Source organism: Rutidosis leptorrhynchoides, chromosome 3, assembly GCF_046630445.1.
Source record: "Rutidosis leptorrhynchoides isolate AG116_Rl617_1_P2 chromosome 3, CSIRO_AGI_Rlap_v1, whole genome shotgun sequence".
In the NCBI taxonomy this organism is placed as follows: Eukaryota; Viridiplantae; Streptophyta; class Magnoliopsida; order Asterales; family Asteraceae; genus Rutidosis; species Rutidosis leptorrhynchoides.
Window position 1 is genome coordinate 421,817,078 of NC_092335.1, and position 18,726 is coordinate 421,835,803.

Genomic DNA, 18,726 nt, shown 5'->3' on the forward strand with positions numbered 1-18,726 from the left:
TTATGAGGATCTTTTCATTTTTCAAAAAGTATCGTTTAGGTGCTTAAAAGACTTCCAAAATAACCGTCACGTAAAAGTCAAATATGTCTTGTGTGACCTTAATGACAACCATTAAAAAAAAACTTTTGTTTAAACAGGGTTTCTTGTGTTTTGGAAAAAAGATTTAAAACAAACACCACCAAATCAACGTAAAAACGAGATCCACCCAATGAAATCAATCAATCAATCAAGAAGAAACATGAAATCAAATGATGAATCCCGACGATGACGGAAATATAGCCGATCAAATCGCCATACACACTCACTCACTCACTCCACACTTAAATTAATAAGGGTTCTTATTTAACAGTTTACAGAATCCAATTTCAACCCTCGTTTTTTTAATTTTTCATATAAAAATCACAAATTTAATTCGCACTTGATTGCGGCAGATCGATCACTTAGATGGCGAATTTCTTAGCTCAGTTTCTGTCAATCAAGAATTCATGTGAACGTGTCGTCATTGCTGGTATAATTCCTAAATCTTATCCTTTTTTGTTGCCCTAATTTCTGTTTGAATAATGATATCAAGTTCAACTAATCAGATCAAATCCCTTCATTTTTTAGATGAAATTTTTAAAACCTAGTATTACTTCAGACCTTTAGTTGTATACTTGAAAGTGAACATTTGATCAACTTAAATTTCAGATTTTTTTTAGGTTTTTCATAGAAAGCTTACAACTTGGGTCTTTTTTAATTTCCAATTTTGGATTTTGGAACTAACCCAATTGATACACAGAAGTATTTGTTCTGTCTGTTTTGATTGTTTATGTGTCTAGCATTTTCATACCGTTCGATTTTTCTTTGGTACGTATAGATCTTGTTCATATCATGCACCAAACATGATTCTTAATTGTATTTTTGAGTGTTGGAAGCTTAAAAGTTCAGAATTTATTGATTACAGTTGAAGATGTAAGCGATTTGTGGCCCCACATTAAGACAGGATTCGAGGAGCGGCTTCCATTCAAGAAAGCTACATTGAACAACAAAACCCGTAATCCCGTATCAGTAGATAATCTACCAGCCGAGTATATACTGACAACAGATGCAAGGCTCCGTAGTAGGTTCCCACAGGAGCAATTACTTTTTTCTTTTCGAGAACCATATGCAACCGTGGTTCTTGTAACTTGTGAGGTAAACATATTTTCTGTATTTAAATATTTCAGTACAAATTTAAGGCGTGCAAGCTGAAACCGTAGATTAAGCTATGTGATTAACAGGATTTGGATGAGTTCAAGACAATCTTGAAACCACGTTTAAAGCTGATTGTGCAAAATGATGAGAGAGAGTGGTTTATTGTCTTCGTGTCCAAGGCTCCACCCCACAATGATCAAGCAACCAAAATGGCAAAAAAAGTTTACGCCAGACTTGAAGTTGATTTCAGTTCAAAGAAGAGAGAACGGTAATATAAATAATAAATTATAATTTATTTCGTTCTGGTTTTTCTTCTCGTTATGCCAGAAAAATCGTTTGTGTATAAGTCGTAGCAAATTGTATACTATGATTACTATCCATGTTGCAGGTGCTGCAAAATGGATATACATGGACCTGAAGCTACCTTCTGGGAAGATTTGGAATCCAAAATCACGGAGTGTGTTAGAAACACGCTCGATAGACGTATCCAGTTCTACGAGGAGGAGATTCGTAAGCTCAGTGAACAACGTTTCAAGCCGGTTTGGAGCTTCTGTAACTTTTTCATTCTGAAGGTACCCTCGTCTTTTTGTTGTTGAGGTTTTATATTTGTTGAATAGTGAAATAATTTTTAGTAATCTATCATGCTAGGATTCTTTAATAAATGCACTTTTTGTTTATCAACTCCTCATCTTTATGATAATTATTGGTTTACTAATCTTCTAATTTGATTAAACTTAGAGGATAGCCAGTTATTTTTTTGCTCTCAAGTCTAAAATACTTTAACGCCCGCTGTATTTCATGATAATCTCTGGTTAGAAGTTTGACTCTTTAGTCTTTACTCTTGTGAACATGGTTGTCAACGGCGGTTGTGGTGGACAAAGCAGTTGTTTGGTGACTAGCCCATCCCGATTCGAAGAAAACGTATAAGTCGGGCAACGGTCAAAAGTCGGGTTAAAGTCAGGCAACGTCGGTCAAAAGTTGACTTTTTGCTTGGCTTTGTTCTAGTGTAAACGAAAATATATATATTTAAAAGTCAACGTCCGTTCTAACCCCGTCTCGCTCGACTTGACCTTTCAAGGTCCCGACCGACTCGTCTCCGTCTCACGTCTTTTCAATGTTGCTTATGAATGCTGTTGGATTTTCTGAATTAAATAGGAAAGCTTGGCCTTCATGTTTGAGATGGCTCATCTTCATGAAGACTCGCTACGGGAATATGATGAATTGGAGCTCTGCTACTTGGAAACAGGTGTGAATAGTTGCGACTCGTGATGATATACGTGCTACTTAGCTCATCTTTTAGTAGTTTCTATATTCTGTGCTAGCTCTTTTAACAATTTGGCCTTATGAAATCGATTACTTTGGGGGCAAACAGTTAATATTGCAGGAAAACAAAGGGACTTTGGAGGAAAAGAACACGGAGATGATCAGGCTGCACTTTTAAACCCCAGGAAGAAACCACTGACACAGATCGTTCAAGATGATTCTTTTAGGGAGTTTGAATTTCGACAATATTTATTTGCTTGTCAAGCCAAGGTAATCTATGTTTATTGCTTTAGTTTAACCCATAACTAGCTTTAATCATGATGGTCTTACAATGCGTAAATGACGTAAAACCCTTTTTCCAGCTATTGTTCAAGCTAAATCGTCCATTCGAGGTCGCGTCAAGGGGATTTTCATTTGTAATTAGCTTCTCAAAAGCGCTCGCCCTTCATGAGGTCTGAAATTCACTTCAGTGTCCATTTTTTGTGCTATTTGGTAATAGTGTTGGTTGAGTCTTTCGTATTCACTAAAATGCTCACAAGTTTTTTATATTATATATCTTACACATTGTTCATGGTTTCTGCAACAGAGTTTTTTACCCTTTTGTATACGAGAAGTTTGGATTATAACTTCTTGCTTGGATCTAGCCAATGCAACAGCTGCTCATTACAGTAATGGATTTGTGGCACCAGAGATAGATAAAGAATATTATCGAGTACGTGGGGAACTATATTCCCTGTGCCGAGCTAAGGTAATACGTTATAACTTGCCAAGTAACCAGTTATTATTGATTTTATTATTGTTATTATTGCCAAGTATGGCTCTAGTTATTGAGCCGACAGCAAGCGTCGATTTATTAGCGACTTGACTGACTCTTAGAGCCTAAAGTAAACTTCAGGCGGGATTTAAAACCCATGAAAATTTGATTTTACCATTTTCATGGCGTCTCAATTTTATTTTTAATTTAATTTTGTTTTTTAAAATTTTTTTTTCCTACTTATTGGCCGGAGGTCCACCCGGAAGCAATCTCTCTATCCGTCGAATAGAGAGAGGGATGACTTTCTCTACTTTTGAGAGTGTTTTTCACTCTGGGTGGAGAAATGACTTGTCTTTATTCTCGGATAGGGGAAGGATTGTCTACATCTCACCTCACCCATACACCACTTATGTGGTATTGGGTTTTGTTGTTGTTGTCGTCGTCGTCGTCGGCGGCGGCGCCGGCGGCGGCGGTGGCGACGCCGCCGCTATTGTAAAAAAACGATCACTCTTGATTAATCTCCGATTACTCCTTTTTAAGACAGACTGATATGATGTTCCAAAATCCATTTAGTTAATCAGTTAACGTCAGTTAATGGGTCAAAATCGGATTTGCTATTTAAAGGCAGTCAAAGTCAAAATTGGTCAACACTCAACATTTTAACATGTAGTATTTAAACTAGAATTTAAGAGTTTTTGAACAAATGAACGATTATGTTTATTATGCTAAAGTTAAAGTTATGTTTATGGTTTTCTTCTATATTTACACATAATTTTAAAATTTATTATTTAATAAATGTGTAAAAAAATCCAATCCGACAATTCCCCGAATTGCCAATTACTCCTTCGAAAGTCTCAACCAAGTACTCCTCGAGTATAGCGAGTTTTGCAAACTTAATTGTTATTAGTATATTACTTTACTATTACTATTATGTATAATATGTATAATGTATAATGTATAATGTATAATGTATAATTTATAAGTGTATAATGATAAATATTTTTTACACTATCATAGGTAATACATACATCTGTTTGTCTTGTGATTTTTGCATGTCTTGGTTATTAACAGTTGAAATCTATGTATGGCAGCTCATGAGGCTTGCATATTTGCTTGGTTATGGTTCTGCTATAGAAAGAAGTCCTGTGAACAGGTAGGCACTCTTTTATATATAATATCATATGTAGAGATTTTGATTTTGCCTTCAAATCCTTAATAAAGTGTTTTTTTATTTATTTATTGATTTTTTTTAATGTACAGTGCTTCACTTAGCATGCTACCTTGGCCCAAACCAGCAATCTGGCCTTCTGTTCCCTCTGATGCATCATCTGAAGTTCTTGCTAAAGAAAAGGTATTTATCTATAATTCTATATCATACGCTATATTTCCGTCAAGAATAATATAATATATATATAAAAGAACAAGATTGACTTTTTTGGAACTATTTATAGATGATACTTCAAGATACGCCAAGGGTCAAACATTTTGGCATTCTGAGGAAGCCACTCCCACTCGAGCCCAATTTTCTATTGCGAGAGGCTAATCGCCGACGAGCTTCTCTTTCGGTTGGAAATATGTCCGAAGTGTTTGATGGGTATGAAAAATTGTGCCCCACTACACTTGTATGATCCTTTTTCTGTTTCTATATATGTCTTGAAAGGTCGCACTGATCCAGTCCTATGCTACCAGTTCAGGTTCATATGCTGTTATGTCACGAACGCATTCTACACCGGGAAACTTTGAGAGCTCAATCGATCGACCTATGAAACTTGCTGAAATCTTTGTTGCTGTTGAACATGCTCTACAAAAAACAATTTCTGATCCCGGTTTATGGACATCATTGTCATCTTTAGATGAATTCGAGGTACATGGTTCACGCTCACGTACTTTCATCTAACCAAGGTTGCAGAAATCGCTACTCGGGGAGTACTCGGTCGTGATTTTTTAGGGACTACTCGGCAACTCGGGGAGTAGTTGACTAAGTTTGACTTGGTCCAATTTTTACCTAGTTAGACCGGTTTTCCGCAAGGCTGCAGTAAAATTCGCTATCCGGGGAGTAATTGTTAAGGACTTTGGAGGGAGTAATCGGCATTTCGGGGATTAATCGGGATCAATCGGATTGGACTTTTTATATATTTAAATCTTAAATTTCATAATTATGTGTAAACATAGAAGAAAGTTAGACTTTAACTTATTTGTCCAAAAACATAAACATAATCATTCAATTGCTCAAAAACTCAAAAATTCTAGTTTAAATTCATATTAAAATGCTGACCAATTTTGACTTTGACTGACTTTGACCAACAAATCCGATTTGACCCATTAACCGATGTTGACGGATTAATCAATCGGATTTGAAAATGGATCGGTCGGTTTAAAAAGGGAGTAATCGGGGTTTTTTAAAACAGTGGTTTTTCTACTAAGTACTAATCCCTAGTTTCGGCCGAGTTCGATTGATTTTGACCGAGTACTTGCAAAGTTGCGAAAACCGAATACTCGTCGAGTAATTCCGAGTTCTGCAACACTGCAAAGTTAACACATGTTTATCTCACTTCATCATTTGTGTTTTCATCAGCAAAAATACCTAGAACTGTCAAAAGCTGCTGCTGAAAATTATCATCATTCATGGTGGAAACGACACGGGGTCGTTCTCGACGGCGAAATAGCCTCCGTTTCCTTCAAACATGGTAACTACGATTTAGCAGCCAAGTCATACGAGAAGATTTGTGCTCTTTATTCCGGTGAAGGATGGGAAGATTTATTAGCTGATGTTCTTCCTAATTTAGCCGAGTGTCAAAAGATACTTAACGATCAAGCTGGTTACTTATCATCTTGTGTTAGATTACTATCTCTTGATAAAGGATTGTTCTTATTGAAAGAACGTCAATCGTTTCAATCCGAAGTTGTTCGTCTTGCACGTGGTGAAATGGAGCATCCAGTGCCGTTAGATGTTTCTTCATTAATTACATTTTCTGGGAATGTAGGACCACCGTTAGAACTTTGTGATGGTGATCCGGGGACCTTGTCGGTAATTTTATGGAGTGGGTTTCCGGATGACATCACTCTTGAATCACTTAGCCTCACTTTGGCTTCTACCAGTAATGCGGATGAAGGTGTTAAGGTATTTTACAAATTTTAGAGTAAATTACTTTGTTGGTCCCTGTAGTTGTAATAAAATTATTGATTTGATCGTCAACATTTTTTTAATTATGTTTATAGTCTTTTATTTTGAATATTATTGCCTCGGTAACAAGTTTCTAATCAAAGGACTATTGGCATAATTAACAAGTTTAAAGGACTGAATCAGTCATTTTGATCCAAAAGGACAAACTAAGTAATTTACTCCTAATTTTATCTTTTTTAATTTCTTTGTTAATTGTATGTTGAACCCATTTATATGCAGTTTGCACTGTAAAACATTTATTTTGTTGATTTTTTTATATTTAGGCAATCAGGAGCTCTGGTGCTACAGTGTTGAACCCTGGTAGAAATACGATTACACTTTCGTTGCCACCTCAGAAAACTGGTTCGTATGTGTTGGGTATTCTTACAGGGCAGATTGGTCATTTACGATTCAGGTCTCATGGGTATGCTAGGGGTGGTCCCGCAGAAAGTGATGATCTTATGAGTTATGAAAAGCCAAATAGACCAATTCTCAAGGTAATTTTTCTGATGGATGCAAAAAACGCTAATCGGGGAGTAATAGGTCGGGACCTTGGAGGTAGTGATCGGAGAATCGGGGATTAATTGGTTGTTGACTAAGTTTGGCTTTGACTGATCTCGATTAATTTGATTAATCCCCGATTTATGGTGACCGATTAGTCGGATGTTGACTGATTAATCCCCGTTGACCGAGGGTTGACAGGGGGTTGACTGACCATTTTGACTGATTTTGATATATGGTGACCGATTAGTCGGATGTTAACTGATTAATCCCCGTTGACCGAGGGTTGACCGGGGGTTGACTGATCATTTTGACTGATTATGATATATGGTGACCGATTAGTCGGATGTTAACTGATTAATCCCGTTGACCGAGGGTTGACCGTGGGTTGACTGACCATTTTGACTGATTTTGATAAATCGGTTCGGACGTTTCTAGATAATCTCCGAGTAATTCCGAGGTTTACAACATTGCTTATCCTATTCTTATAGTGCTTGTAGAAAATAAACTATTAGTAATACTTGTTAGTCTAACTGATAATGCAGCAAAAATAATCTGAAAGTCGACGTTATTATTCACGGTCTTCTCAAGTAATCTGCAGCAAAAACAATTAAGGGTGTGTTTGGATGTGCATTTTGAAAGTGATATTGAATAGTCAGAATCAAATAATTACTTGTAGTAAAAATGAGCTGTAGGAGACAGATTTGCATGTGCTAAATATGTGTCTTTAATCTTCAAACAAATTCATGTATTAGGTAATTAACACGTATACACACATCTTTTAATCTTTTAACACTTAAAAACTCGTTGATATTAAACCTTAACTTTGCAAATGGTATCCGATGTAAGGTTTGTAAATTCATGAAATTTTTATTTATTCCAATTCCCTGACTCTGTGGAATCTCTTATCTGTGTAATGTAAATCGAAACCTTGGTGCATGTTTGTTTTTAACATTTAGGTGTTCAAACCAAGAGCTCTTGTTGATCTTGCTGCGGCAGTGGCGTCTGCATTATTAATGAACGAGCCTCAGTGGGTAGGGTTAATTGTAAAACCTATAAATTATTCCCTCAAGGGAGCTATTCTACACATTGATACGGGACCCGGGTTACGTATCGAAGAATCACACGCCATTGAAATGGAGACATATACAAGTACTTCAAGAACTGCTGATACTGATAAAAATAACAATTCTATCGCCAGAGAGTTTGCTCAACTAACTTTAAAAGACGGTAGTATCGAGCTGCCAGATTGGGCAAGTAATATAGAGAGTGTTATATGGGTTCCTGTTCGTGCCATTAATGAAGGACTCGCAAGAGGAACATCTGCAGGTTTACAGTCTATTTTTATTATATTTAATGTGGTGCATTTTATTTTGAATTGTTACATACCTAATTCGCATTAATATTTTTTTCATTTAGGAATGGTTTCTCCCGAAAGACCAAGTGTTGTGGATGGATTAAGGACGGTAGCTTTAAAGCTTGAATTTGGTGTATCACGCAATCAGACATTCGAAAGGACTATAGCCGTTCATTTCACCAACCCGTTCCACGTCAGCACACGTGTAGCAGATACGTGCAGTGATGGCACCGTGCTTCTGCAGGTTATTATTTAACTCTCCATGATCATAAGAATTTTAGCTGTCCTAAAATTTTCTAGTAATAATAAGACATAATTACGCGGATACTCCCTGTGGTTTGTCTAAATTTGCGGCTATGGTCCCTAAAATTGTTTTGCACTGATAGACCTTATGGTTTTCTAATTTTCGCTCGTATAGTCCCTCCGTCTGACGGTCATTAAAATTCAATGTTAAATTCGGTCACATGCTAGCACATGATGGTACATTTGTCTTTTGTACCATCTGCGTAATTGTTACTAATAATAATATATATATATATATATATTTTTTTTGCCATTTCTAGGTCATACTGAACTCGCAAGTAAAGGCATGCTTAACCATTCATGATGCATGGCTAGATCTGCAAGACGGTTTTGCTCATGCTGGTCGAGGTGACGGGAGGCCAACACCTGCGTTCTTTCCACTTATTGTTCCCGCATCTTCTAAAGCTGGAATCTTGTACACTATATCACTAAAAACTACAATAACTGAAGGTAACTGATTACTCCTTTGGTAAAGCATTATTTCTGAATCGGGCAACAAGAATATTCATGTTTGGTTTTACAGATGAAGCTAAAGCGACGAATACAGATACCATATTGAATATTAGATACAAAATTGGTGGAGATAGAAATGTTGGATCGCATGCCCCCATGAATGTGGGACCCAATGGACCAGAGGATGAACAGTTGTTGACGTTCAGGAGTGCGGTAGTTTTACAAAAGCCGGTGTTGGAACCTTCGTTAGCAGTTGGTTTTCTTCCTCTTCCTTCAGACGGTCTTAGAGTTGGACAACTTTTTACAATGAAGTGGCGAGTTGAAAGGTTGAAGTATTTGGAAGAACAAAATAACGTAAGGCTCCCAACCTTTTAATGCTTGAATTATATTCCCTAACTTGAAGGTGACAACATTATTATACTTCACTTGAAATGTAGTCAAATAGTGTGTATGATTTTCAACAGGACGAGGTATTATATGAAGTGAATGCAAATTCAGAGAACTGGATGATTGCCGGAAGAAAGCGAGGTTATGCGCCTCTTTCAACAAAACAAGGTGCGTGTAATTCAACTCATTAACTAGATTTTTGGGTTGAATTTGACAATATCTTTTCATACAAGCAAAATAACTTGAACTACATAAATGGAACACGGGTCAATTTGGTTGGTAGATACCTACAGCCTATTAAAAGGCTTACAACAAGTAGATTGATATTTGAAGAATGTAAACTTTATTTGGTACAACATTATTTGTATAAGCTCAAAATGAAAATTTGACCCGTACGTATTATTACAAGTTTTGAACATCCCTGTTATGACTTTATACTCAACCTGTCCATATTGACAACTCTTGGAGTTGTTACAACGAACATGAATATATGCAAATTGTTAGAAAAAGTAAGACGAATAAGACAGATGCAAAATTGTTGCAGAATAATTCTGTCTGCAGCACTTAGAAGCATATTTTTAAGTGAGTTTGCCGACAGAATAAGACATTATATTATCTTATGTCCTCTGGAAACAAACAGTCTGTAGTAAAAATGCAAGCGGGCACGCAAACATAACACGTAATAAGATCTGACTGAAAAACAAACACCACTTTAGTGTTCAAATCTTATTACTCTACATCTTATTATCTTAACATTTTCAGGTTCAAGAATCGAGATTTCAATACTATGTGTACCGCTGGCTGCTGGATACGTTCGCCCTCCACAACTGGATTTACCAAACATCGGTCAGGCCAATATAAGCTGCAACCCGGCCGGACCCCATTTGGTCTGCGTTTTTCCTCCACCTTTGAGCTCCTCTTACTGTATTCCGGCTTAATACGTTACACATTTTTTGCCACTTTCCGGTGATGTGAAATTGGTATAGAGATGTTGAAACTGTTGAATTTTGTGCATTTTTACATGATGAGTTGTTCTGTAGTGGTAGGTTAGGTCATGCCATGGTGCATATACAGTTGGGGATAGTAGTAGGCATCATAGTTAAACTTGCCACAATGACCACAAACGTGTTGCTATCCCTTTGTGTGTTAAATATCAACTTTGTATACTTATAATGAGTTGTGTATCTATTATGTATTACTACTACATAATGATTATGAACTTCATTTTTTCACTTTGTTTCTTAGACCAAGATATTGGTATTCGACGAGATTACAGAATATTACTTGAAATTTGTTGGTACTTGGTGTAGATAGTTTCCAATACGGGGACATTTTAGTGCATGTTGAGTTCAGGTTTTAGATGAGCCAAGAATGAATCTATTTTAATCATTTTCCTAAGATGTTTTAGATAGTTTCTAATATCGGTTTTGTACGGTGCTAGTACGGTACAGGTGCTATCGATAATTCAGGTAAAAATGTCTACCCAACTTCAAATAGTGCATTTTTTCGAGATCCACCTGTTGTCATACGTCGAAGACGGGTTGTCGCAAGGAATCTCGAATTATGACCATCACCTTCGCTATTGACATTCTACACTGATTTTGACATTTAAAAGCAGTTTGACCACTCATATAACTTGATGTATAACATTTTAATTCTAAGTTCGTTATATTTATAGTCAACATGAAGTGAAAATTCACGCCTAGATGATTTTTGACAACTTTACTATAACTATTTCAAATCGACCAACATCATGAACCTAGAGTCCACACATATAACTGTGGGTTTCTTTCGGGTGCAGATGATGTGTGCATAAATAAAATAAGATGAGAGTATAGATAAAACAAAAGTATGAATAGTCGTTTTCTTAAAGAACAGTTCGATCTATAGATGATCAAAAGAAATGCATGAGAATGCAATTCGATCGATAAGAATTAATAGCTGGAAGAAGGCTTCTATTTTTACTTTTTTAGTAAGCGTCCGAATGTAAATAAACTTAACAGATTTATGTCCTTAATTATCGATGTTATAGTCTATTTTAAATACGTAGTAGCTTATGCTTGTAGCGAAGCACGATTGGACATTCACTTATTTCAAACTAATGTTTGAGAAGAAACATTAAAAGAATCAACTAATATGCGAATAATCGACGTAGTCTTATTTGTGGTTTCTCGTATTTTAGGTTTTGTCAAAGTACTAAAGTCTGAGGGTTGCAACTGATGTGTTGATATTTTTGGAGATGCTATTTGTAAAAGTGGAGAAACTGAGGGGCCAATATCATCATATCAATCAACATAGTTGAAAAAAGAGATTGAACTTGTAATCTGTCTAGGGTTTCTTCTTATAATTGATTCATCCGTTCATCATCTCTCTTATAAAAATCTGTTTGTGATCGTTATGTTCTGTACAAGTTCCTGAGATTAAAATTGTAATCTGTAGTTAGATCTAATTTGTTATTAAGAATGAAATCATAGTTTTATTGCTGCAAAATCAGCACAAAAAATGGGGTTTTGGGATGCTTTAAACTACGTCGGAGACCAAGCTAAAGGAATTGGTGCTTTCACTGCCAATCACACATATGCTGCCGTTACAAAGATCAATCAAGTCGTCATTAATCAAAAGCTACATGAATACTTGTCTGATCCTGAAACTAGGGCACAAATTGGTGTTTTCACTGTCACACTTGCTAAAAACACTGGAAGATATGTCGTCTATGAAGGCATTAAACATATTCCAGGTTTGCTACTAACCTCTATTTTTGGTAATTGTGATCATAATCTTTATAATTTTTTGATATATATTTGTGAATTTGTAGGTGTAAATGTGGCTCAAAAGTTGATTTCAGATACAGCGCGTGAAGTGAAACAGAAGAAACAAAGAGATGGAATGAAAGCAATAGAAGAAAAGGTGGAAAGATTGGAGAAAGACACTGAAACTAGCGCACAAATTGTGGCCCATAAGTTGATTTTCGATACAGAGCGTGAAGTGCGACAAAAGAATCAAGGAGATGAAATGAAAACAACGGAAGAAAAGGTGGAAATATGGCACAGATTGGTGTATTCACTACGACAATTGCTAAAAACACTGGAAAATATGCCTTATATTAGGGCTTTATGTATATTTCAGGTTTGCAATTAACCACCTTTTTAGGTTATTATGATCATTCTTTATGAGAAAATACACTCTTATTAATCAGGGCTGTATTCAATTTAACTTAATATAATAGTACAGAAAACTAGTAATTTTTGATGTATGAAATTAGTCAGATACTTATGATACTTTATATATGTGTGAAGTGCAACCAGAAAATCAAACAGATGGAATGGAAGCAATGGGAGAGAAGGTGGAAAGATTAGAGGAAGACCAAATGAAACAAAATTTTACAGAGATGAAGAATGAGTAGAAGTCTGATCATGGTTTGTGTGTTAATATATGAGTATCTCCTTTTATTTTCAATGGTGAACTTGTATTTATGAAATGTACAGTAACTATCTCATTGATGGTGAAATAGATTTGTGAGGTTATTTTAAAACTGTGGAGTGCCACTTGCAGATCATTAGGTTAATCTCTTTGCTTATATGACTACATGGTCTTGTAGTTGTAATATTTGAAACATATTATAGAGAAAGCACTTTCTAACTGATCGAACTGTCCTCCCTGTAAATAATTAACTAGAAATAAGCAGAGCAGGTGATAGCAGCATCAACTAGAGACGTATAAACTATACTACTTGTGAATCTGGCAAGAAATGTACGTGCCAAAAACAAAATAACGATGAGTGCATACAATTCCAATGAAAATGACACATTCTAGATCATTGTAATTCTCTTGCTAAGCTATTCAGGATGTATCTCAAGGAGTTTAACTATCATCACCACAGAGCACACATGCTGAATCACTACAAATTGACATGTCTAATACTTGAGGAGTTTGAGTTTGTGATGGTTCAATTGGACAGTATTAGGCTGCAATTCATACAATATGCAAGTAATTATCCATATCAATTTCTCTCTATATATAACCCATCCCAATATAGCCTAGGAGTGTTTATGATATCCTCACAAGAAGTCTCGGTTCAAATCTTACTAGAAGCATTTGTTGTGGTGATATATTATGGAAAGGAAAACATTATTGGCTTAGTTTCACATTATGTAAGTTATGAAATTTTTTTATTGCATTCCACAAAGATATGCACATTAATTTATAGTGGAGTTACAAACTAGTTGAATCTATATTTAAAACTCAATTTCTAAAGAACACACTCTAAAGCTCTCTATTCCGTGAACACTGAATATCTAATATGCTGCCGTTACAAGGATTAATCAAGTCGTCGATAATCAAAAGCTACATGAATACTTGTCTGACCCTGAGACTAGGGCTCAAATTGGTGTTTTCAGTGCCACACTTGCTAAAAACACTGGAAAATATGTCGTCTATGAAGGCATTAAGCATATTCTAGGTTTTTAACTAGCCACCTTGTTTTGTTAATTGTGATCAGTCTTAATGAGAAAATTCCTTCCATTTTCTAGGGTTTTTGTAAATACTTGTAATAGTACAGATAAGTAATACTCCGTAGTACTTAGTTGGTATTGTGAGAAAATTAAATTAAAAACGTTACAAGTATGGCACCAATTGGTGTATTTGCTACGCCAATTTCTAAAAACACTGTAACATATGCCTTATATGAAGGCTTTATGTATATTTCAGGATTGCAATTAACCACCTTTTTAGTAATTATGATCATTCTTAATGAGAAAATACTTTCTTTTCAGGGCTGTGTAGAATTTACCTAATATAAGTAGTACAGAAAAGCAGTAGTAGTTTTTTATGTGAGAAATTTAATAAGCGTATACTTATGATACTTTATCTACGTCTCAAGTGCAACCAGAGAATCAAAGAGATGGAGTGAAAGCAATGGATGCAAAGGCGGAGACATTGGAGAAAGACCAAACTAAACTAAATTGTACGGAGATGAAGAATGAGTAGAAGTCTGATTATGGTTTGTGTTTTAATATATGGAGCATCTCGCTTTATTTTCAATGGTGAACTTGTACGGAGTATTTACGAAATGTACAGTAACTATTAGCTATTAACTAACTATCAATAATTTAATAAGTAAGCAAATTTGTGAAAACTTATCCTCATTGATGATGAAATGGAATTCGAGGGCTCTTTTATAACTCTCTTTGCTTATATGACTATATGGCCTTGTAGTTGTGATATTAGAAAGACATTTTAGAGCAAGCACTTTTTAAGTGTATTACTGTACTAGGCATATGAAGAGTCATGCCTCTTGTGTTGGCTTGAAAGTTTTGTCTGCTTCTTTTGTGTTGTCAGATATCTCCCCTGCTATGGCGCCGTAGGCATGAGATCTCCATGGCTATGGCGCCATAAGCAGAGCAGATGGTAGCATCAACTAGAGACGTGTAAAAAAGGTATTTGCCCAAAACAGAAGAAGACGATCCTCTTGAGACATAGGAACTTTGCAAAAGGCTTGTGTTGCCAATTCTTTAGCAAATACAGTACTACTTGGTAAAAAACCGTGAGTGCATAAAATGCCGATAAAACTGACACATTCGTAATTGTCTAGCTAAGCCAATCAGTATATATCTCAGGGAGTTTACTTATCATCACAACAGACCACAATGTCAAATCATTACAAATTGCCATGTCCAATAAGAAGTTTGAGTTTGTGATGGTTCAGATAGACTTTATGAGGCTGCAATTCATATAATATGCAAGTAATAATCTCTATCAATCAATTTCTCTAAATATAACTCATCCCAATATATCATAGTGATTGGTTCATTATATCCTCATAAACAACATTTCTTGTGGTAATGATGGAAATGACTCACATAAAATCAATATGCTCTAAATAAAATTCAAACCTGAATCCCATGAGGTACCTCCATATTTATAGATGCCTTTTTGCTCCATTGGTCCATGTATTATACTCCATATTGCTAACAGTGTCCCTCGAGTTTTCTTTTGCCTTTAGAATCCTTTGTTTTTCAAAAATTTGCAATCAGCATCCCTCTGTCAAACGTCCCTTAAAATAGTCCGTTAAATATTGACATGTGCACTGCATGTGAGGGCAAAATCGTCTTTTTAGCCTCCATCTTCATCTCCTAACCTTATTTAATTTACACAAACCCTAATTTCTTCATAATCTTGATTGTTCATCCCTAAATTTAAAATAACTATAAACCCTATTTATTTTTCATTAAAAGCATCAAATTAACTCCAACCAAATTTACTTCTTGGTTTGCCACAAATCATTAAATTATCTTCCGATATGATTTGCTCCCACAATTACTTTAAATTGGCATATCTATTATGAAACCTACTTACAGTGAAACCTCTATAAATTAATAATGTTGAGACCATGATATTTTACTAATTTAGTGAGATATTATTATATTGATAAATTAATAAATTATTAATTTAGAAAAATTCGCTTATCTTTGTGAGCAAGTTTCAAATTAATGCATCGGCATTCGAAATTATCATGTTTGTTCACTTTACCTGTTTGAATAAAACGTAAACATGGACCTTCAAAATTCTCATGTATGTACATTCACACATTAATGAACTTGTCAAGTTCAATGTATATTGGGATTTCAAAAAAAATTTAGTAATTATTAATTTATAATTTCGCTGGGACCAATATATTTATATTGAGATTTTAAAAAAATTATTATCTTATTATTTTATTGATTGGGGTTCAAATTTGTACTGGTCCCGAGTTGGGACCGAACAAATTATTAATTTTATCGAGATTATTAATTTATCGAGTATTAAATTACAGGGTTTTACTATATTTATAAAAACCCACTTAAGTTTACAATCGGTTAACCCAAAATTATAAAACCCACTTATATTCACAACATCTGAGCAATAAGATCTGCATATCCATTGTACCTTCTGATCTTCTACTTATTGTTGGTGTAATTAAACTTATATAAATCAAAATGGCAGTGGCTGGTTGGTCCGACGTACAGCAACGATTCGAGGATGACGACGGTTTAACAGTCTTCCAATTACAGTGACCGAATCTCCGACGACCATGTTACAATCACAGATCTATGTGAACCGATTTAGATTTTGTTTGGGGGTGTTTGTTTTAGATTCCGGTGTTCAAAGCCCGACGACGACATTGATGATGGTACCGTCGACGATGGTCCCGTCAACTATGGCGTAACTCACGAACTTGCTGCCGTTCAAGCCTTCAGGTTTGTATCAACATCATATTCATTAAATACTTTAAGCCTTCGGAATACATTAAACCTTCAAATTACTTATATAATTTTGGGAAAAACAACTTGAGCAAGTGCTAGGTTTCATATTCAGTTGAAAAAGAATGGCAAAAAGACGATTTTACCGTCACATGCAGTATACATGTCAAGACCTAACGGACTAAATATGCTGATTGCGAATTTTTGAAAAACAAAGAATTCTAAAGGCAAAAAAAACTTAAGGGGTGCTGTTAGCAATATAGGGTATAATACAGGGACCAAAGAAGAAAAAAGTCTTTATAGATAATGGTAATTGTCTTGCATTCAAACTTTAGTTAATTGAACGCTTTTATGAATCTCTAATTGTCAAAGATAGGGTTTTTTCCTACGTACGGATCGCGTACGGTTTTTTCCTTATTGCTGCCAATGGACATCAGCCGGCAGGCAAATCGTTAACCACCCTCCCGAGATCATCTCGGGCACGAGATATCACGGTAATCGGACCGGCGGTTAATTACGTTGACGCCTAAAATAACCTTTCTATCGTAAATCATGCATGTATTTTCCCTCAAAAATATATACATGATCACAAATTAAATAGAACTCACATTGCATCAAACACATAACTTCACATTTGCAATCGAATGTTCTATATAGTCTTAAATTATATTTGAATTTTGTATTTTATATTTGAATCTCTGACAGCCTTTTCACATACTTAATATGCATGTAAAAATTAGTACATTATTTTTTATGTAAATGTATTATTTTTTATGAAAATGAGTGTATTTTATATAAAAAAAAAATGGTCCTACTTCATTCCTAATTGATGCTCGAGACTTCGCGGGATTTTTAAAAGGCATATTGCAACATGGATGTAAGCTAATTGTTTTGTTCGACAATTACACCTTACTTTTTAGGATAAAGATAAATTGAATTCTCAACTTCCATAACTTCCATGTAGGTCTGACATCGATTTGAACTTTAGTTGTCACTACTATTTCAAGTTTTCAACCTGATCCATAAACTTGAAGGAAGAGATTTTGACGATTTCTTTATGCCCGCAAAACAACTACCAACACACCCTCATCTATGTTACAAAACAAGTAGAGAATATTGGCAAACAGAAACACTTTGTGGATTTAAGAGTATGGATCACATAAGTCATGCACTAATGAACAAGTGCATGTTTGAAAAAAAAAGGTGACAATCAATGTCACTTTTATGATTAGCAATGACAAGAGCATGTTTAAAAAAAAAAAAAAAAAAAAAAAAAAGGTAGGGGTTAAACCAAAACATAGTGTTCAACGATATGTTCAATATCCAAAACAAAATAATACATCATAAATCAAGGTACAATATACCCGACATATATAAGTGTCTGGATCGGTGTATAAGTTAAGGGAGCTGATACGTACACCACTTGCTTTTTGCTATACACCACCAAAATTTAATTTTGGACCATTTTACCCTTTCTCATAATTAATTTAGGGAAAAGAGCCTTGAGTTAGAAAGGGTAAAATAGTCAAAGATTGTAGTTTGGTGGTGTATGGCAAAAAAACAAGTGGTGTACGGATCAACTCCCATAAGTTAACCTTTAGCAAGACAGCCTCATAAATATTAATTTCAATTTCAGGTAAAACATTTAACACAATTCAAAAACTAACTAATTTGTTATAGTACATAAAAATGTTTGATAATACTTCCAATCCCACGAAACACAAATCACTACTCGACATAATCAAAAATGGTAAAATAATGCAACATTTAAAAGTTATCAAGAAATGATACTATCAGAATCTTAACAAAATAAGAAGGTATAATCAGAAACACATACAAACTTTGTCAAAATTCCTGAACTTTTTTTTCGTCAAGGATGGTCCTCGTGGTTTGCATTTTGAATCACCGATGGTCGTTGTGGTTTCAATTATTTCGCCAAAGATGGTCCATGAGATATGCACCATAGGGACCATCGGTGATTGAAAATGCCACGGGCCATCCTTGATGAAGAGAAGTTCAGGGACCAAGGGACCACCAGTGATTATGATACAAACCACAGGGCTCCACGAGTGACCATTATTGCGAGTTTAAAAATGAAATTTATACAAACATATTTTTTTACAAAATTGCTAAA

General features: G+C 35.1%; 2 protein-coding genes across 3 annotated transcripts; both read left to right on the forward strand.

Annotated features, from left to right (window-relative positions):
• Window positions 1-218: 218 nt before the first annotated feature.
• Window positions 219-10,593, forward strand: LOC139897819 (trafficking protein particle complex II-specific subunit 130 homolog). The gene is made up of 20 exons (XM_071880523.1): window positions 219-508; window positions 944-1,173; window positions 1,260-1,441; window positions 1,562-1,745; window positions 2,329-2,419; window positions 2,546-2,706; window positions 2,799-2,888; window positions 3,023-3,184; window positions 4,282-4,343; window positions 4,451-4,541; window positions 4,642-4,784; window positions 4,880-5,054; window positions 5,766-6,311; window positions 6,638-6,850; window positions 7,814-8,183; window positions 8,274-8,455; window positions 8,775-8,964; window positions 9,038-9,321; window positions 9,432-9,522; window positions 10,117-10,593. Exons 1-20 carry the CDS (start codon window positions 445-447, stop codon window positions 10,290-10,292), a joined length of 3,687 nt encoding a protein of 1,228 aa, XP_071736624.1. The 5' UTR covers window positions 219-444; the 3' UTR covers window positions 10,293-10,593.
• A 1,046-nt stretch (window positions 10,594-11,639) lies between these two features.
• LOC139897820 (uncharacterized) lies at window positions 11,640-12,843 on the forward strand. 2 transcript variants are annotated; one of them, XM_071880524.1, is made up of 3 exons: window positions 11,640-12,091; window positions 12,170-12,480; window positions 12,651-12,843. In XM_071880524.1, exons 1-3 carry the CDS (start codon window positions 11,857-11,859, stop codon window positions 12,708-12,710), a joined length of 606 nt encoding a protein of 201 aa, XP_071736625.1. In that variant the 5' UTR covers window positions 11,640-11,856; the 3' UTR covers window positions 12,711-12,843. The 2 variants fall into 2 exon arrangements, with proteins under 2 accessions (XP_071736625.1, XP_071736626.1); XM_071880525.1 differs by having other exon boundaries at window positions 12,660-12,843.
• Window positions 12,844-18,726: the final 5,883 nt, after the last annotated feature.

What these genes read in the sequence shown, in the direction of transcription:
- LOC139897819 (XM_071880523.1), top strand. Translation starts at nt 445, where the DNA reads ATGGCGAATTTCTTAGCTCAGTTTCTGTCAATCAAGAATTCATGTGAA. An exon ending in TGGTTCTTGTAACTTGTGAG is followed by an intron (nt 1,174 to 1,259) that starts GTAAACATATTT and finishes TGTGATTAACAG; the next exon opens with GATTTGGATGAGTTCAAGAC. An exon ending in GTAACTTTTTCATTCTGAAG is followed by an intron (nt 1,746 to 2,328) that starts GTACCCTCGTCT and finishes TGAATTAAATAG; the next exon opens with GAAAGCTTGGCCTTCATGTT.
- LOC139897820 (XM_071880524.1), top strand. Translation starts at nt 11,857, where the DNA reads ATGGGGTTTTGGGATGCTTTAAACTACGTCGGAGACCAAGCTAAAGGA. An exon ending in AGGCATTAAACATATTCCAG is followed by an intron (nt 12,092 to 12,169) that starts GTTTGCTACTAA and finishes GTGAATTTGTAG; the next exon opens with GTGTAAATGTGGCTCAAAAG. An exon ending in GGGCTTTATGTATATTTCAG is followed by an intron (nt 12,481 to 12,650) that starts GTTTGCAATTAA and finishes ATATGTGTGAAG; the next exon opens with TGCAACCAGAAAATCAAACA.